Genomic DNA, 26183 nt, shown 5'->3' with positions numbered 1-26183 from the left:
GGGTGTGGTTCCGGGGTAGGGAAGGCACAGGTAACTTAAGGCAAACCAATGAAAGAGAGAGATGGCTGAAGAGAAGCGAGGAAAGCTTTGAGCCCTGGCAAAGGAGAGGCCAGCTTTGGGTAGGTGGAGTTGCCCTTCCTCTATAGATCAGATCACATTCTGTGAGGATTATGCACACATAACAGCACCGTAGTTAATGCTGGTTTTCTTGGGTTTAAGTATTGAGGAGCTGGAGTCTGAAAAGCCTTGACCGTGTCTCCAAAGCAGGATGGAAAGGTTGTAAACCCTGTGAGTGAGGAGCGTGGGGGGTCTTATGTACTGGTGTGGCACACATGCTGTGGAGAAGCAACCAGAAATCGCAGAAAAGGAGGGATGACACGAGCCTGCCAGTGCCAAGCGTGTATTCATGAATGCTGCAGATGTTTGATGTGTATACATTTTATATGCATGGCAACACACCTGGCAAGCTTGGGTTTTTTTCTTCCTTCACTTACATGAAAGTTTTAGAAGCATGTACAAGTTTTTAATCTAGAACTATGAAAGTATTAAAGATGTACCTAATTTGCAGTCAGTGTACTGCTCTTTGAAAGACCACCAATGAAATAAGTCAAACTGACCAATAAAGAACTCATTTAAAGCCTCAACAATTCTAATCCATACCAAAAGCAAAACCAAACAAAACTCAAAACAACCCCTCAACCAAATAAACAACAAAAACAACAAAACAAAACAACAACAACAAAAAAACCCTGGAAGAGCAGCACTGCCCCCTTGTGGAGATGTACTGGAGACTTTGCAGTCTTTCTGAGGTCTTTCTGCTGCTGGAGTTTTTTTGTTTTTGCACAACATTTGTTTTGCATAACATTATCTTTTGAGACTTGAAAACTTGCCTATCTTTGACCATAAGCATGTAATCAGTGGGAGGAAGGACGTGGTGCTTACAGAGAGAAGCCTGAGCAGGCATGGGAAAATGTTTAGGACAGGTTTTGTTTTTTTGTTTTGGAGATTGGGTCTGACTATGTAGCCCTAGCTGGCCTGGAAATCTCTAAGTAGACCAGACTGAACTCAAACTCATAGAGATATGTTGTGGAAGTTTTGGTTTATAATATGTAAACATGGTTTTGTTTTAGTCCCAGGTATGGGATATCGCACTGATTCAGATTGTCCACAGCAGCAGACTATTTACCTCATGTGGGCTCTGAGGGGCGCTCTTTGCCAGCAGCAGATAGTTTAAATCTGAGGGAATAAAGGCCAGAACCCAGAGAGGGAGAAAAAGGGCTGCAAGAAAGAAGGCTGCTGGAGCGTCCCGCCTGAAGTTCCACATCTCTGTTGATGCAGTTTGAAGTCGGAGATACCCTGAAAAGAGGTTTGGACTTGTCCCAAGGACCCTGCCGACCCTAACCAGCAGGAAGTAGCTAAGGAAAACTCTGCTCCCTCTCTCCACTAACCTTTCTTATTTAAATAAAGGTGTTGGAAAGAATTGGTGTGAAGGGAGGAACAAGCGTAAGAAACGTAAATAAAATAGCTTAAAAAACTAGCGCCAAAAAGTGGCGCCCAGACGTTGGGCTTGGAATAATGGGAAACTAGGTTTCCAATGCCGAGGAGGAGGCAGCAGAGTACAGAAAAACGAATATACTGTTTCAGCATTTCAGGAAAAGTTTTACTGTGGCTTGTACCGCTGGTTTCTCTCCCGCGTCACTCCTAGAGGGGATTCTCTGTTTTGCCAGTTAAAAGCAGCCGAGACTTATTGGGGTATAGCAGAAACTACTGATCCAAAAAGCATTTGGTTCCTTGTTGATCCCCCTTTGTGGAAGCAACAGCAAGTTTCACTCATATTAAAAAAGGAGCCATTTTTAAAAAACAGGTTAAAAACTAACGCTAACAGAGATGTGCCTGCCTCTGCTTTTCCAATAGTGGGGTTGCCAGCAGGAAGCCCAGTGGGACATGAGGTCAAATCTCTAACTCGGCTTTTCTGAGGCCTGGTGTGGGTCCAGGAAGACACACAGGCAGAACTGACGTTGTGAGATGCTTTGCTACACTAGAAAGAATTTTTAAATAAGCCTTACTTTCCATAATTAATACTTAAATGAAACCAGTGACTTCCCCCTGGTGACTGAAGTTGAGCCTTTCCACCCCATATGTCCCAGCAAAGATGTTGCATGTTGGAGGGCCTCTGGATACACAAGTGTACTATTTCACAAGTATTTCTGGTGCCAACTCTTCTTGGTTAGTGCAAGGCCCCAAAGTCACCCGGATTGGTTTTTGGAATGATTCAAACACAGCCACAACTGCAAAGAGCCCAGGAAGAATCCAAGTACTTAACATGATAAAGCTTCCTAAAGACTGGCAGGCCTTGGGCTCTGATCACCCATTCAACAACTCAGGCCTGTTCTGAACCCAACTACGGGGTAGGTGAGAGGGTTGTGGAGATGGATTAGATATGACCCTTGTTCTTGGGGTGTTCACTTTTTTTTTTTTTTTTTTTCAGCAACAGCCGTGGTTTAGAAGTAGCTTGGGAGAGGAAAAACCAAGTGGATTGTGGAGCCATTCAGAGACTCTTCAGAAGCAGCATTGTGCCGAAAGAGCACCTCAAATATGCCAAACTCTGGAGAACCCAAAAACACAGCAGAGTTAGCATCTAAGTGAGGATATTTTGTTAATTCTTAGATGTTCAGTAATTGTGGAAAAACACCCACTTCTTTCAGGAGAATGGGGGTTAAAGTGGAAGTGAAGTGCAGCAAGAGTGAGCCCACAGAAAATAGGTGAGCTACCACAGGCTGCCTGGGAAGAACTGTGGAAGGAATGGCCTTGGAGCTGAGCCTTGGGATAATTAAAATCAGCAGAGCAGAGTGCAAGTGTGGCTCCAGAATCAAACTAGGCAGAAACAGAATAGCAAGAAGCGCATGCACAAGAGTCATTCAATATGGCAGCCACACAGACAGTTAGTGGGTGAGAACAATGGCAGCAGGCGGGCTCTGTTTTTAACATATTTATCAAGGAGTAAGTTAAAACATCACAGAAATTACCCATTGCATGTGCCAGTCTTAGTGAAAGGATCAGACTAACTTTGTAACCTATATGTCTTCTAAAGCCTATAGTTTTGAGTTTTAGGTCCAGGTTAAGCTAAATCCTCGTAGTACCTTTCCAGAGAACAGAGGAATGTGACCCTGGCCATCTGTAAGGACAGAGATAAAAAAGCAAGCAAGTAATGACTTTCACTCAGCAAAAAGAATGACCAGACCCTTGTCTTCGAGATAGTGTTTCTTAGCACCAACCCAGATGGACTCAATCCTTCTTCTGAGTAGCCCCTGACCTCCGGCCAAAAGCCCGAAGCCCCAATCTTCAAGGATGAGCTAATCACCCCCACCTTTAATTGCAGCTGCATCCACACTTGGCAGGACTGTCCAAGCTTGAGCACCTAAGACTAACCAATTATCTTACTTTATAGCTTCCTCATCCAATCCTGAATTGCCAAGACTGTAACCCCTGAAAATTCCCGAGCCTTGTCCTTTAAAAACCCCAGGCCTTTGTCTCCCAGGGCCACTCCTCGCTGACCAGCAGGGCTGACCCCATTGTGTAACGGTTAAAATAAACCTCTTGTGCTTTTGCATTGATGAGACCTGGTCTCCTGAGCTCTCTTCATCCCTTCTGGAAATTAGGCTCCTGCTGGGCCTAACACTTAGAGTCCTCTAGCTCTGCTGCTCATTTACCATGGAGAGGGAGTGCAGGGCTATCAACCTGTCTGTAAGGGTTGTCTACGAACAGACTCTAGAATCAGCTGGGACTGATCAACCTCTGCGCATGTCTGGGGATTATCGTGATCACAATAACTGAACCGAGAAGACATGCTCATCGTGGGCTCTACATCCCCTGGCTGGGACCCTGGGCTGTGTAAATGAAGCAGAGGAGAGGAACCCGCAGGGTCATGCCTTTATCACTCTCCCGATTGCGAAGTGACCAGTGGCTGCTGTAAGTCCCTGCTGCCTTGGCTTTGTTGTGATGGGCTGTACCCTGAACTGTGGCCAAGATTAACCCTTTCTCCATTAAACTTATTTTAACTTAATGGTATTTTATCACTGCAATTAGAAAAGACACTAAGATCCATCCCAAAATATGCTACCAGGGTGTGCTGACTTTTAGTTAAATGAACTTAGTGGAGAATGTGTGCTTAAAAGCAGCTTTCCTGTCTCCCCCTTGTCTGCTTAAAGCCCAAAGCCACAAAGAGAGATGGTTATTTGCAGTGAGAATCTTGTAATTTTGGTTTCTTCAAGAAACACAGGAATATTATAAGAATGTGGTTTTGTTTTAATCCCAGGCGTGGGGATCTGTGGCTGCTTTATAGCAGGTGACTATGATTTGCCTCGTATTCTAGCAGGGGTGGGGTTTGCCAGCTGCAGATAGTTTCTGTGAGTGTGTGACATTTTGGAATTCTGGGAACTTTTTTAGAGGATATAAATGCTAGGGCCCCAAGAGGTGGCGCTGTTGTTGTTGGCTGGTTGGTGGCTGGATGATGCTGTTAGTTGCTGTTTGTCAAGTAGTCCTGCACAAAGAAACAAGAAGAATTTAGATATCTTACTGGCAAAGATCAAACTTGCCCGAAGGAACTTGATGCCCCTAATGAGCAGGAAGTGGTCTAACGCTAATTTTGCCCCCTTTCCCCTCTACCCATTTTTCTCTCCTGTCCAGTGTTAGGGGATTAATAAGGATGGAGAAGGATGGAAGAAAAAGAAACCTATAAAGCAGCAAGTTATCTCTAGCTCTTCCGAGCTTCCATGAACTAAATGAAAACTGAAGGAAGATTGGAATCTGTCAACACCAGTTACACAGATGCCACACCTGCTGTACTCTGTTTCAGAGGTGAATAAACCATCTCTTTTGTTCCTTTGAGGCAAGAATTCATTAATGAGTGTGATAACTTGGATAACATTTTGTCTCTTATGAATAATGCTGCTTTAGGTATTCACATGTAAGTCATTGTGTGGGGATGTTTTCATTTGCTTGACTTAGCAAGTGAAAATACAGGATGGCTAGTTACATTTCAATGTCAGATAAAAAAGCAACACATTTTATTCTATTCGCTATATTAGGATATTCTTACAATAAACATTTTTTTTCTGTTTATCTGGTATTCAAATTTCATTGAAAATATTGTACCTTCTACGACAGGCCTATTGCACATAGATACTTGGGACAGGAACAGCTGGGTTATGAGACGGCCATTTCTAAATTGGGTTATCTTACTTACTGACTTTCGAGTTCATATATTCGCACCCTGACATGCCTCAAAGAATGTTTGCCACCAACCTAATCAACCTGAGTTTGACAGCGCGAGCCCCACAGGTCTACATGGCGGGAAGAGCCTAATCCCCCAAGTTGCTGCATGCACCAAGATGCACAGTGCGCCAACATGCGGCGCGTGCGCACTCACAGAATGTAATTTTAATGTCCTTTTGAATATATCCGCAACAATTTTTCTCAGGCATACAGGATGCAGATGTTTTCAGTCTGGTTTGTCCCTTTACTCTTAATGGTGTTTTGTTTACCCTAAAAGATTTCTTAATTTTGACAAAGTCCAATTCAACAATTTGTTCTCTTAATGGGTTTTGTTGAAGTCTTTTGCTTGCTTCTTATATTTCCTTCTAGAAACTGCATGCAAAACTGGGAAGACTGTAAGAATTTAACTAACCCTCTTGCTGTCTTTTTCCTTTTGAAATATGGCCAGCCCCAGCCCCATCTACTGAATGCTATTCTTTATCCTACTGGGTCATCTTAGTATGTTCCAGTATTCTTACAAGTGTTTACTTCTTGACCTTTTGTTTCACAGCTCTGCACATCAACCTTCATGCCAACAAACTCTCCAGAAGAGGGGGTCAGATCCCTTGGAGGTAGGAGTTACAACCAACTGACTCCAGTATGGGTGCTGAGAACTGAACCCAGGTCCTGTGCAAAAGCAGTGTGCCCTTCTAACAGCTGAGCCATCTCCCCAGCCCTGGGATTTTTTTCCTTTGGTGGTAATGAGGGCCTCAGACCTGCTAGGTGAGCATGCCGCCACTGAGCTCTGCCCCAGCACTTCCCTGCTATGACACCCTTCTTCAGCCTGTTCCACTCATTTCTAGTTTTACCTTAAAGCCCACTTTGGTATTAATAGAGGACTTCCAGTATCTTAATCGTTGCTTTGTATTTTCCCTATAATTTCACCTTCAAAAGATTTACATCTGAATCTAAAGAGTGTCTCTTTAGATTGCTGATATTCTCTGATAGTTCTACCACCTATAGCTTTTGGATTTTGTTTAAAGACAAGTGCTCTGTAGCTCATGCTGGCTTGAGAAACACAGGCCCAGGGTATTCCCAAACTTGGGATTGTTAGATCTCTACCTCCCTGGTGCTGAAATTACAGGCATGCAACAGCATAACCAGCCTAATGAATGATTGGTTAATTCATGTCTGCCATTTTGCAAACACTTCTAAAGTCTGGAGCCCTTTTGTTTCTGTTTTGTCCTTTATGTTAAATATCTTCACTGTACTATTCTTGTTTTTGCTGTTACTCTAACCAAACTTTAGTGATGTTTTAGTGGCTGGTCTCAGCTGCAATAATTTGCATGTCAATCACAATTTTTGGATTGAGGTTCATGCAATTCCAATAAATACAGGTTGTTCCATTACTGTTCCATTTCCTAATCTGCCATGCTGCTATCACATGCTGTATCTATGATGAAGACTCAACAGTATAGTGTTGTAATTATTGCTTTATGCAACTTAATGTAAAGAAAACACATACTTACTGTGGTAGCCCAATGTCTCCCCATACTTGCCATCTGGTTATTTAACCCAGCATGAACCTTTTGTGCTGAAGTGGAAGGGCTGTGATGAAATAGAGACTACTAACCAGGAGAACATCCTAATTTGCCTCAAAAGGCCCAGGAGCAAAGTAGAAGAACCAGATGAAATGTAGAAGGAAATGTGTGAAGGATCTGCAGCTGTGGCTGGCTTGGGTAAATGGAAAGGGGAACCAGCCAAGGAGAGAGGGTAGCTTCTAGACACTCATCAAACAGTGGATTTTTATGACAATCTGACTGATCTTGGGAGCTTATTCAATCTTTTCTAAAAAGAATGCACCCACTGGCACTGGTGGGACAAAGTAAGTTTATTTGCATTGCTTCTGTTTTCTACTGTAGTGTTAGGACGAAACTTAAGCATCTCCCTAGTTTCTATTTACAGTTCATCTGGAATATTACTACACATACAATGTACAATTTTAAAAACTTATGGGGAAATGCAGTTTTTTTTTTTTCTTCTTCACAGGCTTCTCAAAATCATTCAACCTAAATGCAAATTTCTATGGACATCTGTACATATCTGAAAGGGCAGAGATCACACCAACAGAGTCAAAAGACTTTTGCACAAATACAATAAAATACAGAAAACAAAGTAAAGATGATGTTATTTGGGGTACAAATATAAACAATACAGTACCATCTGAGTAACTTAGCAACATAATACTCACACTTTATCAAAATAAAACTGCAAACCTGGAGGATGCTGACAAATATTAAACATTATATACACAATGAGGTAAATGTACCTTGGTCTCTTGAGAGGTAATTTAAGTTTAAAGCAAATGACATTTTGAAGCATCTCCTTGACATATAAAGAAAAATCAAATACTCCATTCCATTGGCACAATGTGAAAAAGGGATTATCAAAACACAGTTCATGATATTCAACTCACAAATTTCATTGAAAAAATAAAAGCAACCCACTTTAAGTTTTAAGAAGAGGCTGAATATTACAATATTTTAAAAATGTTTACAAGTAAGTGCATAACAAGGATTGAAAATAATGTTCCGACAGCCCACAGCTTCCCTAGAGAGGCCCACGGAAGTTTCAACACATGACATGGCACTGTATTCCAGAACTATTTTTCCACGTCTCCACACATCAATGTGTTCTGCTGGGCTGTGACAGAACATCTGGAGTCTCCACGATGTGGAGCCAGAACACTCCCATGACCAAGGAACAAAGAAATGATTTACAATCATTCTTTCAGTACGTGGAGTGAAAACACAAGCTTTCGCTACGTCTACTGGGCAGATTTTGGTGTGCATGTTAATTAGCACTTTGTCATTGGTTTTACATCTCTGACAGTTTTCAGGGGGAGAGTCAAGCATGTATGGATAGCAAAATGGTCAACTGACCACTAAATCTGCAGTGAGAACCAACGTCTGGAATTCCTGATGGCCACGGCACCACACAAGGCCTCAAGGCACTTCTTGAGTGCTACTGTAGTAGCAGGATTATAGGCTCAGCTCTTCACATCCTACTGTCCTGTCCTACTAGAAACACAGCTGGCCACTGCTTCTGAGGTCAACTCCCACTGCCACTTGCCTGTTACCCTACTCTTTGCACAGGTCTAACTCAAAGCAGCGCTACCAGCAGGAGCATCCCCAGCCCTATATCTGTACCATCACTCGCTGTGATGCCCAGTGACTCAAGGAAGTGGGAGAATGTCACATAGCTTCCACTTCATTTTAGGTCTCAAGAACAGCTCTTATGTCCAAAGGCTGGAGGTGGGGTGAGGGGCAACAGTCTTTCAGACAGGGGCCAGCAGAGTGGGAAAAACAGAACTCAAGATTTAAGGAACACAAGTTGTCTAAGCCTTAGTCAGTCATACTTCCCTCATGCTCGGTCAGCCACAGTATTGACAAGATGATATGTATTTGTCAGAAGCTATGTTTTAGCCACATTACATCTTGGAAAGGGACAGGAGAGGATCTTTGATAAGCAATATAAATGATAGACTAATTACAAAATGACATAAAAGTATTTTCCTAATTAGATGTATCTATAGTCATAGTCATATTAACCATGACCTATCTCAGCTTTTAAGTTATTTTCATATTCAGTATTGGCCACCGGGGGATTATCAAACTATCCCTAGACAAAAAATTAGCTGCAAACATGTAAACTCAATTGAGAACAAAATTCCAACTTTAAAAATTTCCCTGATTCATCAAAAGCACATTTTATCTACTGAGACAAAAACATAATGATTCTTCACCTCTGATGTGATGAGAAGTGTTTTCAGTAAAAACCCATTTCCTTGTATGAAAGTGAGAAATGTATTACAACTTTAACTCAGACAACTTTTGGTACGGTCTTAAAATTACATGAAAAGTTTTAGTGATAAAATGCATTGGTCCCCTGGATTTCTATAAAGCAGATCTCAAAGGGTTAGGAATAGAATAAACAAAAAACAAAGGCCCCAAAAGTACCTGATCATAACACAAGAGCATGTTAAGTAGGTGACACACACAACTCTAACAAAAAAACCCTCACTACTTAATGCTGATGAAATCATTTATAGTTACGGAAAAACTCAAATTTGTATTCAAAACCACTAAACTCTAAGCACTTTCTCTCATGATGTTTTTAAATGCATGAAACTGAGACTAATGCCTAGGAAACATGTCATTCATTCTACAGTTACTTTGGTTTAAGACCAGTCTTCAAATTTATGCTAGGTTTGAGATAAGACATTAACAGAATGCAGCCATTTCATATCAACAGTCACAATCTCGTCTTGGCTAAACACTACAGGTTATTTTGACCTTTTTATCTAGGAATTGGTATCACGATGTTCAACATCTTGTCTCAAGCAATGATAACATTTTCCCCCTAGAATATGATCACAGTGATAAAAAAAAAAAAAAAAAAAAAAAAAAAAACAACTTTAAAAGCCACAGGAGCCCTGCAAAGACTGGACAGCACTGAAGTAAAACCGAAGGCTTGAACCAGCTAACTCCAGCACTGGAGAGAATAGGCTGACTTTGACATTTCATATGACCAAGAGTACATGAAGAGAGCCTCTACTCAGAATGGCTACTAGCTGCCACTTCTCCTAGTATCAAGGGTGCACTAAATTCAGTGCCACCATGTAAATCAGGCAGTTACAACAAAAAAGACCGGCTTAAAAGCTGCCTTCCTCAAAGTGTAGTGAGACTTCAAAGCACCACTAACTCTATTCTTCCCAAGACAGAATCCACAAACTCTTATAGCTACATGTGAAAGTCACCTACACCTGTTGTATATTCAAATTAGCTATCTCTGCCTTCCTAGAAAAAGGCCTATCATTTAACATTAACCACATTTGAATTTTAAATGCAAACCCTTTCCACAAAAGAAAGAACAGAACAAGACAAAACAAAACACTGTCTTTGATCAGATAAAGAAAAATAAATGGCTTACAGAATAGCACGCAACTTTTCACAAGGCAGTAGACAAACTTCTCCTTTCAGACGGAGTCTGTATGTCACAATGATTAAATCCATAAAGCACTGTGCGTGTCTGGAGTGCCACTTAACTTTTAAAAATAAACTCAGGAAACACATCTCAAGTGCAAAGCTCCAGAGCTCAGTGGGGGGATTTTCCCACATGAGCAGTCCCTACTTATTAATGCTACTTCATTGCCTCAGTGGTTCAAGCACATTTGGGTAGGAGAAAGGCATAAATACTGAATGACATCTACCCCAAAAAGTGTTTAAAAACAAAAATAAACCCAGAAAAGGTTTAGGTTATCCAGAAAAATAAACTGTTTGAATGAACATGATACAGGATTTGACAGACTTAAAGCAGTTCTGTTTCTATTTAGAAAGACGCAGAAGTGGCACTTACTGGTGTAGCACAACCCCACATTTAAGGTGTGTTGTGTTCCAAGTGCAGGAGCAGGAGCAGCACACAGACACAACTGATCAACTGTGCCCCCCTGCCTACACGAGGTCATATTTCTTAGACTACAGAGTTTAAGGTGTTAGTTTAAGATCCTGAAAAATTATAGAACAGTACATTCAAAGCAAATCAAGGAAACTCTAGTGGTTGGAATCCTCTAGAATGTACTACCAGGAGTGAAAACTAGAAGTGCTTCATCTAAGTCAGCGCTCCAGCCCCTTCACCCTCATAGGATGGCCAACAGCACAGCACTCCCAAAGGGCTGGTGGTCATCTTGTAAAACAAGCTGTGTTAACAGAAACAAGCAGACTACACAACATTGTGTAACTGTCCACGAAGAAGCATCCATCCATAGTGCACAGAACGGAGCCATGGCTGCCTCTGGGCCCAGAGCAACCCCGGGAAGCTTTCAATTGACCATATTCCACTGCAGCAAGAGGAGGCAAAGGCCTCCGTTCTCTCAGTGAGGTAGAGCAACCGACCTCCCACACACACTCAGGAGCAGATACAAGAGAGCAAAGTTCCCACGGAGCTTCAGTTACATTTTGATTCCTTCCTGTTGGCTGAGTTGTGACAATGTTTTTTTAATTCGCAAAGCTGTCAGCCTAGCTGCTCCATTGGCATACCAACATTCTCTCATAATTTTAGCCATCACTCTCAAGGCCTACAAAGAAAACAGAAGAAAAATAATGAGTGAACACAGACCACTTGCAATTACGCATCTGGTAAGAACGTCCATCCCACTTTTTAAATGATATGTGGAAGGTTTCTATCCTAGCACTGTCTGTAGTACCAAGGGAGACCTTTAGTTTCTGTCAAGACCCTGGTTCCAGCTGCTGGAGGAGCTGTGGACGGGGAGCTTTCTCAGGGGACCTCAAAATGCTGACTCCCGAGTCAGCTCTGCAAGAAAGGCGCCTGAGACACTAGGTAAGAGTGTAACCACGCTGTGAGACACTTCAGAGCAGATCTTTGTGCACACAGCAGGGGAAGATGCAAAGTGCTAAAACCCAGCCACCTCTTGAGCCCAGCAGAAGGTCTGAGCACTCTGTCTGCGGAAGGACACATCCCTGGCTGCGGAGCAGAAGGGCAGGCATCTCACACTGGAAGCATGCTGGACTCTCAGACTGTAAGGTTTCTTCTGGAATAGGGTAGAAGCACCTGTGCACGCTCTACTTGGTGGATTCTGAGGGGATTTCCAGGGAGATGTGGGCAGTCCAAGAGAATAGGCCTGACAGATTACCAACAGTGACTTTCTAAGAAAACAACCCAGAGAGGTCACTTAGAGAGGACACACATAAGTTCCAGTCACCAGCACAGGGGTTCTATAAGCACCTAGGCCCTCTTTAAAAGTGCAAAAGGGTCTGATCATACATTTGAAAAAAGTTAATGTGAAATGGAGAAACAAGATGTGAGCAGAGCGTTTCAAAGCTCTATTGTTAGGCGTAGCTCCTTTGCAGTGTTTGCACAGTATGTAGAAGGCCTGGTGTTCTGACCCACTACCACCAAAACACTGAGATCTATCGATGGTTCACGTGTTTTGTTGAAGTTTATTCTCTGCGTAGTCTTCATACTCAGCGTTACTTTACTCTCCCACAGTGCTTCCTCCAGTCCCTGTGTCTACTGATAGACAAATAAGGTTCTGTAAGTGGTAAATAGGAGGAACATTCAGAAAACAAATAATTACTTCCGGAAATTAAAAATATGAGAGAAGGTAAGGTGAGGGTATGGGGAGGAGGGGAAAAAGGAGAATGAGAATATACATGGAAAAACTGAATTGGAATATGAATTTGATAAATCTTCCAATAAGTGGGGGGGGAAATGGAGGGTGGAAAGTTTTATATTCCGGTAACCAAAGGTGAAGAAAAACAAGAAAAGGAAATGGAAGGCTATCTAAGACTACTTCAGAAGTACTTCCTAGGAAAAGGTGCTTCTAGGCTTAGAGGACCATGTGCCGGTGCACACATATACATTCAGCTAAACAACTAGTTCTGAAAGCCTATCATTTAACAAATGTTTCTGTGTTAGATACAGCAGTGAGCAAGCTTATGAAATCCCTGTTCTCAAACACCTTGCATTCTAGAGATAAACCAATTAATAAATTACTGCGAAACACAGACCTTCCAGGTGATAAATACCAAGAAGACAAACAATGTAGAGGAGGTAGGACATGCCAAGGGGGGTAAGCACTATTCTCAGTGGGAAGGGACATGCCTAATTTGAACAGAGTCCTGATAACGGGAGCAAACAAACAAGAAGGTGGAGGCCCACGAAGGAAAAAATAAATAAATAAAAAGGAATTCTAAGGAAAAAAAACCACACAGTAGCCCTAAGAGCAAACAGTCCAGACTGGAAACAGCAGAAGACCCAGGAAGAGACATGTATGTATTATCAGTTTGGGGTTTTAAAGGTTTATTTATTTATCATTTGCACAGTGTTCTGCCTGCATGTGTGTTAGCAGGCCAGAAAAGAGCACCAGATCTCATTGTAGATGGTTGTGAGCCACCATGTGGTTGCTGGGAGTTAAACTCAGGACCTCTGGAAGAGCAGTCAGTGTTCTTAACCTCTGAGCCATCTCTCCCTGCTATGCATGTTTTAATGCAGAGTGAACCTAGAGACGCGCACACACACTAGGCAGGCACTTTAGCATTAAACTGTATGTTGAATCTTTTAGGGTATTTTTCATTTTTATTTAGATATTGTACCAAGGCTGGCCATACACTAGAGCTCTGTAGCCAGGCAGGACTTGACCTTGTGACATTTTTGACTCAGCCTCCTGAGCAGCTAGGATCACAGGCCTGTGCCAGCGAGCTTAGCCAATTCCATACTCTTATGTGTTTCAACTAAGGGGTTTTCAAACCCTAGGAAAGTAGAAACTTGAAACAGCAATAAATACACAGAAAACTAATAACCAAATCGAGAAGAGAACATGGTAGCCACGGCATTTATCAGCATGCCCTACCAATAACTGCAAAACGCATGCGTTCTCACGCTAACCGAGAAAATAACAATGGAAGCAATGGCATTAACCAGAGTGCCGTAACTGTAACTGTGAACTGCACATTCTTTTTCTATTTATTTTATTAATTACAGTTTATTCACTTTGTATCCCCCCATAAGCCCCTTCCTCCTCCCCTGCCAGTCTCATCCTTCCTCCCCCTTCTTCACGTATGCCCTCCCCAAGTCCACTGATAGGGGAGGTCCTCCTCTCCTTCCTTCTGATCAGATCCCATCATGCAGGAGTGGCTGCATTGTCCTCTACTGTGTCCTGGTGGGGCTGCTCCCCCCTCAGGGGGAGGTGATCAAAGAGCAGGCCAATAAGATTATGTCAGAGGCAGTCCTTCTTCCCATTACTATGTAACCCACTTGGACACTGAACTGCCATGGGCTACATCTGTGCAGGGGTTCTAGGTTATCTCCATGCCTGGTACTTGGTTGGAGTATGAGTCTCTGGGAAGACCCATGTTCAAATTTTCTGGTTCTGTTGCTCTCCTTGTGGGGTTTCTGTCCTCTCCAGATCTTACTATTTCCCACTTCTTACATAAGATTCCATGCACTTTGCCCATCAGTTGGCTGTAAGCCTCAGCGTCTGCTTTGATAGTCTGCAGGGCAGAGCCTTTCAGAGGCCCTCTGTGGCAGGTTTCTAGGTTGTTTCCTGTTTTCTTCTTCTGATGTATATCCTCTTTGCCTTTCAGGATGGGGATTGAGCATTTTAGTCAGGGTCTTCTCTCTTAATTAGTTTCTTTAGATGTACAGATTTTAGTAGGTTTATCTTATGTTATATGTCTATATGAGTGAGTATATACCGTGTGTGTCTTTCTGCTTCTGGGACAGCTCACTCAGGATGATCCTTTCCAGGTCCCACCATTTACCTGCAAATTTCATGATTTCCTTATTTTTCATTGCTGAGTAATAGTCCATTGTGTAGATGTACCACAATTTCTGTATCCATTCTTCAGTTGAGGGGCATCTGGGCTGTTTCCAGCTTCTGGCTATTACAAATAAAGCTGCTACAAACATGGTTGAGCAAATGTCCTTATTGTGTACTTGAGCCTCTTTTGGATATATGCCTAGGAGTGATATGGCTGGATCTTGAGGAAGCGCTATTCCTAGTTGTCTGAGAAAGCGCCAGATTGATTTCCAGAGTGGTTGTACAAGTTTACATTCCCACCAGCAGTGGAGGAGGGTTCCCCTTTCTCCACAACCTCTCCAGCATGTGTTGTCACTTGAGTTTTTTCATCTTGGCCATTCTGATGGGTGTAAGGTGAAATCTCAGGGTCGTTTTGATTTGCATTTCCCTGATGGCTAATGAGGTTGAGCATTTCTTTAAATGTTTCTCTGCCATTTGATATTCCTCTACAGAAAATTCTCTGTTTAGCTCTGTTCCCCATTTTTTAATTGGATTTCTTGGTTTGCCGCTTTTCAGCTTCTTTAGTTCTTTATATATACTGGATATTAGCCCTCTGTCAGATAAAGGGCTGGTGAAGATTCTTTCCCACTCTGCAGGCAGTCGTTTTGTTTTGATGATGGTGTCCTTTGCTTTACAGAAGCTTTTCGAACTGCACATTCTTAACGTTAGCCAATTTCTTCCTGCTTAAAAGCTGTCTGTCTTTAACTGCTCCAGTTCCTAAATGTATATGTGAGTACTTCCAGTCTGTGCTCTCAAACCCAGAGACAATTTTAAAGCACAGTCTTGTGTGTTGAGTTCCTATCACATTCTGGGCACACTGACTTGTCTGCTCTGGGTCTGCACACTTCGTTTGCTTAAGGTGTCATACTTTTTTTTTAACTTAAAAAAAATTCTTATGAAAAAGGGAAACATCCGTTTTCGTTAAGTTCACTTTCCCCATGTAATCTGTAACATTTGGGTTAGAGTCCCACCTGTAATTTTTTTTTCTAGGAATGCATATGTTTGGTAATTTCCTAACAATGCACAGTACAGCTTTGTAGAAATTACCATACTACAAGAGGGACTTTCCTAAAGTCACAAAATACCACCTTAGTATAAGTCCTTGGGGGTCCATTAAGAGATCTAACTTTGTTGTTATTTTGAGATAGGGCCTCCTATTGCCCAGATTGGCCAGGAACTCAGGGAAGTTGAGCTTAAAACTCCTGAATCTCCTGCTTTGACCTTTGGAATACTGGAACGACAGGCCCGTGTACCACCACCCTGGCTTAAAGTGATGTTGGGAAGCAACCCCCATCCTCTAGCAGACTAAGTCTGCATTCTACCACCTCAGCCTCAGCCCAGGAGCACAGTGATGTCAGAAGAGACACTGAAGTATCCAGCTCTTCTTTCATTTTTGAGAGTTCACCTAAACTATGAAACTTTAAAGTTGGAAGGCACACCCTGAAGCACTAATATAACAGTAACAGCTATTAATAACATCTGTCTTATGTAAAAGCTGGGGACGACATAGCCAGACTCTGTTGGAAAGCACCGCCTCCCTTCTGAGCCCTACACAACCCTAGGAACATAGGTCACCCATCTGAAGCTCTCTGCAATGAGTGAACCCAAGCTCCTCATCTTACAAAGGGGTACTAAGTTCCAGAGAACTGATGCACCCTGTCCATGTCTGAGTCTGAAGTGGGAGCCCAGCTAACACTGACAAGCATCCTCATCCTGCCCAGTGTCTATCCCGGTACTCTGGGTGCACTGGCCGGAGGGAGGCATCCATTTCAACAGCAGGCACTGTACTTCATTTGGCAGATCTAACCATGCTCAGACACACCAATGGCCACTGAAAATGTTTCATGGTCCTTTTAATACTTTTAAGTAAAGCGAATTATTTGATTTTTAACTTATTAATTTATGAAAAAGTAAATGAGTCCTAGCATTTTCTCTTATAGAAAAGTGACAAATATCTGCCTGCTAAGTAGAAACAGTTTAGCAAACAGCCTAGAATCAAAAGAAAACACTTACTTCACAGCTCTGCCATCTGTTTGGAATATTTGGCCTTAACTTCTGTTCACAAACTACTTTTCTCATTTCTTCAACTGACGGATCAGAAGGTACTAGATCATAATAAGGCAGCTGGTAGTCTTCATGAATTCCTGTATTGGTTTAAAAAAATCCAACTTAATCAGCTACTGCCCACCACTGAAAAGATTACATCAGTACATCAGGTAGGTGCTTGGGGCTTCACAGCTTTCTGAAACTCACCCACATGTCATCAATAAGCCACTCACTTGAGTTACTACTGGGCCTGCACGTCTGTGAAGGATAGTGTTGTCACCTTGGCAAAAATCTAAAATCGCCTGGGAGAAAGGCCTCAGGGCATGTCTGTGAAGGGTTATTTTGATTCACAGAACTGACATGGGAGGACTCATCCAAATTATGGGCAGGACTATCTCTTGGGCAGGGATGCGGGAGTGTATAAACTACAGAGGGCAAGCTGAGTCTCAGCATGCACTCACTGCTCTGTGCCTCATGCAGATGTGATGTGAGCAGCCCCCGAACTCCTGCCACTGTGACTTCCCTGCAGGATACACTTTAACTTGGAACTATGAGCCAGAACAAACCTTTCTCTTATACTACTTTGTCAGAGGATTGTATCACAGCAACAGGAAAAGAAACAAAGACAACTTTGAGCTGAGGGTGCTATGATGACCAGGCTGACATTTTTGCTGTAACTCTATTAGGCAGAAGATGAAATCTTATTGTGATTGCTGTCTCTCAATAGACATGCACATACTCTTCTAAGAAGATGTGAATCCCACAGGATTAGCTTGAGGTACAAATCCCTCCCTATGCTTGTGCCTGATAATAATACTGCTTCAAAACTAAACATCACCATCTAAAAACCTTGACATCCTAAGTCTCAGCCCAGATTCCTAAGCCTAAGAGACAGTGTTTTGAGCACACACTGACACGTAAGTTCTCAGTCTAATGTAAAGCCAGAAGTTAAAATAAACTTAATCTAGAAAGCAGGCAATGTTATTGAAATTATCATTATATATACATATTCAATAATCGAGCTGGAGAAAAACAACCAGTCTTTAAAAAGAAGTTGTTTAGCAGAGTCCATACGAGAAACAGCCTCTCAGGTGGCCTTTCAAGTAACTACAATCCAAGGTAACAAGAGCCTTGGTTCTCACACTGTCTAGGACTAAACAGCAGCAGCAGAAGCGAGATATAGCTCTGCGTTGGCGGAATTTATCTTTTGTTCCCTCTGGCATCCTCAGTGGTCACCTGTCAGTGTAGAATTTCAGAAGAAAGAAAACAATTCTAACTAACTTCTCATGACAAACTATTGGGGGAAGAACAGCAATTTACCACCAATAGAGCAGCGTCGTGCAATTTCCCAGAACACCAAGCCCATTGCATAGATGTCAGCACGTTTGAAGGATTCAAAATGTTTCATATTTATGGAATCATCTAGAACTTCCGGGGCCATGTACCTAAAAAAGAAGTCATCATTTCAGTCAACTATAAAGTATATTAGTTTTGAACTGCTTCATACGTTGCTTTTCCTTCTGGGAAAAGCACAGACACACAGTCTCACTCACTATGTAGCCTTGCTGGCCTGAAAAGTTACTATGTAGACTAGGATAGCTTAGAGATCCACCTAGCCTTGCCTCCTAAGAGCCTGAAATTAAAGGTGTACACCACCAAACACAGCAAACTTTTTCCCTTTTTTATTGTGGTTCTGCTGTCTGTTCTGCTGTCACACTTCCTATTAAAAAATTTCCCTAGAACATAAAGTACAAGGTGAAAAAAATCATCCTCTTACCGTGTAAACACATGGGTCAGTCTTTTCAGACACCTCCCTATACACAGAGATGCACATAAAATAGCATATAACTGAGATCATATCAGACCCAAACAAAATATTAAGCATATAAACTGGTTTGCAAATTAATGATGTTAACTAAATCCCATGAAATGCTGAAATGGTAGTTTCATGCAATCTGCCTTCTGATATGGTTTATGAAAGACACAGATTAAGAGCAGTGGCTATTACAAATACCCTTATGTACACCATGCTCATGTACTGCTTAGGGACCACATATTTTAATCTGGAAGCCTTCTCACAAAAAAAGGAAAGAGGAGATTTTATTGGGGACAAACTAAACGATAAAAGGAATGTCAGTCATGCTGATGCTACATTACCGATGACCATGCTCTGTAGTTTTTCTTTCTTTTTCTTTCTCTCTCTCTCTCCTCCTCCCTTTCTTCCTTTTGTTTTTAGTTTGTCGAGACAGGGTTTCTCTGGGTAGCCCAGGCTGTCCTGTTGCTCTGTAGACCAAGCTCGCCTACACTCTGTAGCTCTGCCTGCCCCTGCCTCCGGAGTGGCGGAAGTAAATGCACCACCACTGCCCGGCTGGACTCTCTCAACTCTGCTATAGTTATAGGTCCCACAGAACACGGCTGTGGCTCACTCAGCTAGCCACGAGTTCTGCCAGTCCCCACAGAACCCGGAAACTCTAAGTACAATTTAGGTCAACTAAAGCTCCTGGCTTTCTCCAAGTTCAAGGCATTAGTGCTGTGATTTTTAAACAAAGTAAGGCTTTGAGTAGAGTATCTCAGCTCATCAGCCACACGAAGCAGGTCACATTACTTAACCTTAATAAGGTGGTTTTCTCATCTGAATTACTAGTAGTGATACCTATCTACAGAGGTTTGTTTGAGAACACATGCATGAAACAAATACTAATGAAAGTGTATGAGGCACTTCAACAAATACCTGGAACACAAGGCTGATCTTAAGCTTCTTGCAATCCAATGTAATACACAGACCCAGACACATAAATGGACCATTACGAGAGAACACAGTTACAGTAAATGCCTCAAAGAGCTACTTATTGTGCTGTTCCAGGAACATGTAAGGGCCCTGAGGACCAGGAAAGGCTTCCTTGAGAAATGGAGAGATATTAAGAAAACAGTATGGGATGTATGTTCCAGGACAGCATACACAAATGTTCTAAGGAAGAAAGACAAAAGAAAATATGGAAACAGGCTTGCTATAGTTCAGAAATTGAGGGAAGCTACCAACTACTATTAGTTATTACTGTTCTTACAATTAACATTTGTAAGGGCTGCCCTATTAATAGGCTCATTTTTAAGTTAGGTATATAGGCTTCAGAGTAGCCAAGACCCTAAAAACTTATGAACAGTCTAATAAAGGACCAAGTCTGAGTTTCAGAAGAGACACAAATATGAAAATAGAGGTAAAAAGAAGATGACACCAGGCTATTAAACATCTTCACCCCACCCCCACCTCAATACAGGGATTCTCTTTGTATCCCTGTATCCCTTGGCTGTCTTGGACTTGCTTTGTAGACCAGGCCAGCCTCGAACTCACAGAGATCTGTCTGCCTCTGCCTCCCCGAGTGCTGGGATTTCACCATTTATTTCTAAGTGTACCTTTTAGTGCCTACTCTGTGGTTTGGAGCAATGTCAATTGTATCTGTGGCAGAATCATGTCTCACAGCAAGTCCCAAGTCTGCAATACAACAGGTTCCATTCTTCTTCACCAAGATATTCTTTGATTTCAAATCTCTGTGAGCAATAGCTGGCTTTCCTAGGAAACCCAAAGTTAGAGAGGACTGCTTAGCAAGAGACACCAATCACAATTCACATTTAGGTCAAAAGCCTTGCCTCTCCCAGTGTGAAGGCACTTGAGCTACATCACCTATGTAACAACTAGGCTATTACTAAGCTCAGTGACTCACTGTACCAAAAGGGATGAAATTCTGTTTAAATCTTCCGACAACATAAATCTAAGAATTAAACAACCAAGGTAAAATATTGGTTTGTGTGTTGAACTCTAAGTAAACTTGCAAATTTTTAATACCCCCCCCCCCCTTTCATTTTTGTTTTGAGACAGGGTTTCTCTATGTAGCCCTCGCTGTTCTGGAGCTCGCTTTGTAGACCAGGCTGGCCTTGAATTACAGAGATCCGCCTGCCTCTGCTTCTGCTGGGATTAATGGGGTGTACCACTACTACCACTGGTGATTTATTTTCGTTGGAAAAAACATTCAAATTTTTAAAAGCTACATGTCCCCAGTTAATTTCAAGTTCTGAATACATATTACATTCACATGAACTTAGGCTTAAATAACAGAACTGTAGAAAGTGTTACCTTGGGTACCAACAATCTCCATGTGAAGATGGGCAAGACCACTTGCCGTAGACAGAGCAAGTTTGATCATTCCTTCCACAGTAACAGTGTATCTATTCAAGTAATCAAAAAGAGATCCATGCTCATGATAATCTGACACCAACCAGAGCTGAGTCCAAGTACCATTGTCTGCAAACCAGAATACACGTTTTAGTTGGGCTATACAGCTTACTCAAATTGTTACACTTTTCAATCTATCTCACAACTGCAACATGGTAACTCCTTAAGTTTGCATGAATTCCTCCACATTTTTAAAAAAGATTTATTAATTTATTATGTATACAATGTTCTGTCTGCATGTACACCTGTATGCCAGAAGAGGGCACCAGATCTCATTCTAGATGGCTGTGAGCCACCATGTGGTTGCTGGGAATTGAACTTAGGACCTCTGGAAAAGCAGCCAGTGCTCTTAACCTCTGAGCCATCTCTCCAGCCCCTACATTCTCTTATATTCAGTTTTTCTACACTTTTATGTGTACATATTTCAGTAACCCCTATTCCTGAGATAAAGCAAGAATAATCCCATTTAAGAGAGAAGGAATCATATTCCAACAATGCTGTTTTCTTCATCCTATAGATAGTAGCAGAGCTCGTATTCCTTAGTGCCTAAGAAGGCACATGGTCCAGATTAGTTAGTGCTCCTTGCTGCTCTGGAGGAAGAAGGGCAGCAGGAAGTAAGGATAGGAAAAGGGAACACAGCATGGACTCAGTATGGATGGAATAGCATGTGACGGAACCGAAGTGAGCTTTGGTGAGAACTGACACGATTTAGTGACAAACTGTACAGTTCTCAAAGATGCCAGACAAGAGGATCATAATTTCACTGTTGCTAACTCAGAAAAAACAAGAATAGCGGTACCACTGACAGGAACTGAAGTGTCAGAAGAGAAGGCTAAAGAGACTGGAGCTGAACCTCGTGTTTTACAAAGTGATCTGGAACCTCAACCTGGAATGTGAGTGCTAAGAGTTCTGTGGTAAGCTGATGCATGCACCTGAAATGTAACAGTAAGGATGCCAGTTAGGCTCTTAGGCTATACTGGCTGGTAAATGCTATGTAACTTAGAAGTAGATGGGAAAACAAGAGACAACACAATTCAGGAAAAGATATACCCTTAAGTCACGTACTGGCTTGATTTTATTTCAGTCTGACACAAGCTAGAGTCATTTGGGAAGAAGGAACCTCAACTGAGAAAATGTCCCTATTAAGTTGGCCTGTGGACATGCCTGGAGTGCACTTTTTTTTTTGACTGGTGAACAATGGGGGCGGTGGATTTACTGTGAGCAGTGCCACTTCTAGGCTGGTGGTTCTGGCTGCTAAAAGAAAGCAAGCTGAGCCAGCCAAGGGGGCCAAGTCAGTTAAAAAAAAAAGTATTCCTCCATGGTCTCTGTTTCAGTTTCTGTCTCTGACTTTCTTTCATGTGGTCTGTGATTGTGATATGCAAGCTGAAATAAACCCTTCTGTTCCTAATTTGCATTTGGTCATGGTGTTTGCCCACAGTAATATAAAAGCCTAACTAAAACAAATCATACTGACCCACGTAGGAGTCCAGGGTTTGTATACTACTGATTACATGGCCTCAGACCCGTTTCTCAATGGGCTTATGCTTCTTCTTTTACACAACAAGAATAACAATTTAGTTTGAAGACTCTTAAAATATTAAAGAGAATATAGAACTAAATTTCTTTTTAATGTAGGTAATATAATGTTTGCCACATGAGAACTTAAAATATGCAGTTCTCTACTAGCTATAAACAAAAGAAAACATAAATAAGGTCTATATTTTTGCAGATTGTGGTGCATGCCTTTAATCCCCAACACTTGGGAGGCAGGGGCAGGTGGATCTCTGCGTTAGAGGCCAGCCTGGTCTAGAGTGAGTCCAGGACAGCCAGAGCCACACAGAGAAACCCTGTCTCAGAAAAAACAAAAACAACAAGGGGCAAGGGGGGGAATCAAAAAAGAAGATAGAACTTTATAATCTGGAAGAGATTCCTTTCTTTTTAATTTTATTTTATATTTGATAGGTTTATATTTTATATGTTTATATTTAATATATTTTATATGTTTTGCTTGCATGCATGGCTGTTTACCACTTGTGTGCCTAGTATTCATGAAGCCCAGAAAAGAAGAACTGATTTCCTGGAACTGGAGTTACAGACAGTTGTGAGCCAGCCTGTGAGTGAATTGAACCTGAATTGAACCTGGGCTCTCTAGAAGAACAGCCAGTGTCACTAACTGTTGATCACTCTTTAGCCCCATGCAAGTATTTCTTGTTAGCTCCAAAAGAACTTAAGAGATTAGTAACACTAGTTAGTTGGTTTTTGTTGTTTTTTTTTCCCCTTTCTTTTTCTTTTTGGATTTTTTTTTTGCATGTTTTTTTTTTTTTTTTTTTCTTTTTATACTGTTCTTCATGCATTCCCTAAATTCTTTTTCTTGGTATGGGTACATCACTATGTCTGTTAACCATAACTGGTCTGAAAGCCTTAAAAACACAGCAAATGGAGACTCAGCAGGAAAGGAAGATTTCCTGACATATCTAGCCAGAGGGGAAGAAGGAAGAGGCTGTGCATACAAAGAGAGCTGCTCAAGGGGCTGCAGAGATCCAGCAGTTAAGAGCAAATACTGCTCTTGAGAGCAGAGTTCAGTTCACAAAAGCCAATAGTGTGCAGAGGGCTCACAACTGCCTGTAACTCCAGCCCTAGGAAAACCTACCCATCTGGCTGACCAGGGCACCTGAACTCAATCACACATACACATACACAGATACACTCACATACATATCATTAAAAATAAGCCTTTTTATTTTCTTTTGTTTAAGGCTGGCCTAGACAAAGTTAACCAAATCAAGAGGATGAAAATAAAGAAAAGAGAAGTGGGGTTCTAGGTTCTGCCCATTTTCACCTAATAAAAGAAAAACGAAGGTAGGGGAGAGTCAGTAGAGTCGGTTAGTTCCCACTGTGACCAGCAGATGACGGCATCCACTCAACTGCTGCTTGAACAAACGACACTTCAGGCCACATCAGGTTCAGCCGCTTGCACCTATATGTTGTAACTTGAAACATGCCTAATGCAAGAAAATCAGTCACCACTATAGTAGAATTTGAAATCACAAATTTGGGCTAGCCTTTTAAGAGAACAATTACTATTGGTATTAGAAACAATAACAATAAAAGTAAGAGACCAGGACTGAGAAAAAAATCAAATAGCAGAAATAAGAGAAGGCTGGCATTGAGACACACTGTAATCTCAGCCCTGGAGCATGGAGTAAGGAAGATCAATGCAGCTGCAGCCATCTTAAAAAAAAAAAAAAAGCCCATGGTGGTGGTGGGTACATAGTGAGTTCCAGGAAGCCAGGGCTACACAGAGAAACCCTGTCTCAAAAAACTGTAACTAAATAAACAAATAAATACAATAAGAAAAATGTTATTTCAAGAGTTGGAAGAGGGAGTTAAACAGTATCAAAACAGAAGAAAGTGAGAGCCAAGGATGCAGTCGGGCTGTGATTGCTACTTTTGTTTACTTCCTTGTTTCACTGAGGTACTGGATGTTAGGAGCCACTGATAATCTCTACCTACCATTCATTACTGTTCCTACTACAATCACACACCATAAGCCTCCTGATGTGACAGTCCAGGAAGTTTACAGCACAGCTGGTGTGTACTTTGTGAAACCAATAAAACCAATCAGAGTCAGCCTCTGTAGAGGGTAATCCTAACTGTTAACTTGACTATGGTTTAGGATCTTCAGAGACAAACCTGGAGGTAGGTGTGTCTGAGGGTGGAGTCAGATAGGTTTAAATGAGGTACCAAGACCCAGCACTGTTGCGCGCTGCACTAACAGGAGAGCGGGCGGCACACGGCCTCTACTGGCTGACTGCTGATGCAGTGACCGTCGGCCTCACGCCACTGTCACCAGGCCTTCCGTCAGAATGGACTTCCCATCATGAACCGAAGAAATCCATCCTTCCTAAAAGTTGTTTTCAGGGATTTTGTCACAGTAATGAGGTAAGTTAAGTTATACAGCCCCTAAAGCTAATGACATGGTATAAATAAGCTAAAAAAACAAAAAAACAAAAAACCAAAAAAAAAACCACAACAAACCAAAAAACAAAACAACAACAACAAAACAGAAAAGTGAAAACAATATAAAACAACCCCCCCCCCCCAATAATCCAACTGACATTAGAAAAGGGGAAGGATGGGCTACTGCAGGTCTCACCAAGACACAAATAACAGTCATTGTTGATTGTTGTGGTTTCTGTTGCTGTTTTTTTAAATGATTTGTTTTTATTTTATGTGCATTGGTGGTTTGCCTGCATGTGTCTGTGTGAGGATGTCAGAAATCCTGGTGCTAGAGTTACAGACAGTGGCGAGCTCCCACAGGGATGCTGGGAATTGAACCCAGGTCCCCTGGAAGAGCAGCCAGTACTCTTGATCTCTGAGCCATCTCTCCAGGCCCTGCTGTTTATTTTTAATAGAAAAGCAGGAAATACATTTGGTTTGGGGTTAAGATGGAATTGGGTTCACAATATAAGTCCCCAACAGATGTTGTGGCAGAATGGTATTAACTGTGAAGCCATGAAGAAGAAGCAGGGTCCACAGTTGCTGCAAAGGTCACCCCTATTCTGACTCCATGGATGCAGCTTCCTTGTTTTTTGAACATGTGCCCTGACCCCATCTGACACCTGGACAACATTGTCTGTAGTGTTCATGTGGCTCCAGTAGCATGGTGATTTGAGAGAAATCACGTCAGTTTACCTGAGTTTCCTTATAGGACTGAGGAGGTATTTAACCCCTGCCAGGTCAAAACAGAACACACTGACAAGTTATTGTTAATCTCCTCAAGAATAAGGTCATTGTGAGTGGAACTGCATCCTGGCTGTAGAGCACTTTTCTAGTATGTGCAAGGAAGACCCTGAACTTGAAACCACAGAACTGAGTTGGGGGAGGCTGATCTACACTGAGGTGTCCTACTAACCCAGCACTGTGTGTGTGTGTTGGGGTATGTGTGCTAGTCTATAATGAGATGTCCTACTAACTCCAGTACTGGCTGGAGCGAGGGGAGGCTGATCTACACTGAGATGTCCTACAAACCACAGCACTATAGTGTGTGTGTGTGTGTGTGGGGGGGTATATACTGAGATGTCTTACTGGTCTCACCTCAAATTCTGAACAACCAGAGTTTATAGTTCATATTTTTTTCCTTCTATGACTATACTCAACTAATGGCCAGATTTAAAACGACAAAAGTATACAGCATATATATAGGTCTTTCCTATTTTATAAATCAATAAAAGATTTAGAAATATATTGTCCTGGGCCTGCAAAACGGTTCAGTGG

General features: G+C 41.9%; 1 protein-coding gene across 2 annotated transcripts in view; it reads right to left on the bottom strand.

The window, feature by feature from the left end:
- Window positions 1–7126: 7126 nt before the first annotated feature.
- The window catches only part of Tgfbr1 (transforming growth factor beta receptor 1), a 57206-nt gene continuing 38149 nt past the window's right edge, over window positions 7127–26183 (bottom strand). For both annotated transcript variants that reach the window (XM_055605326.1, XM_055605327.1), the window contains exons 5-9: window positions 20808–20975; window positions 20090–20246; window positions 17999–18123; window positions 16646–16776; window positions 7127–11389 (exon numbers count right to left, since the gene is read on the bottom strand). In XM_055605326.1, the coding sequence (XP_055461301.1) occupies window positions 11264–11389; window positions 16646–16776; window positions 17999–18123; window positions 20090–20246; window positions 20808–20975 (707 nt within the window). In that variant the 3' untranslated portion in view covers window positions 7127–11263. The remainder of the gene's footprint in view (window positions 11390–16645; window positions 16777–17998; window positions 18124–20089; window positions 20247–20807; window positions 20976–26183) is intronic.

Source organism: Psammomys obesus, unplaced genomic scaffold (assembly GCF_907164565.1).
Source record: "Psammomys obesus unplaced genomic scaffold, mPsaObe1.curated_primary_1811, whole genome shotgun sequence".
NCBI classification, from domain to species: domain Eukaryota; kingdom Metazoa; phylum Chordata; class Mammalia; order Rodentia; family Muridae; genus Psammomys; species Psammomys obesus.
This window is presented reverse-complemented; position numbering and strand designations above follow the sequence as displayed.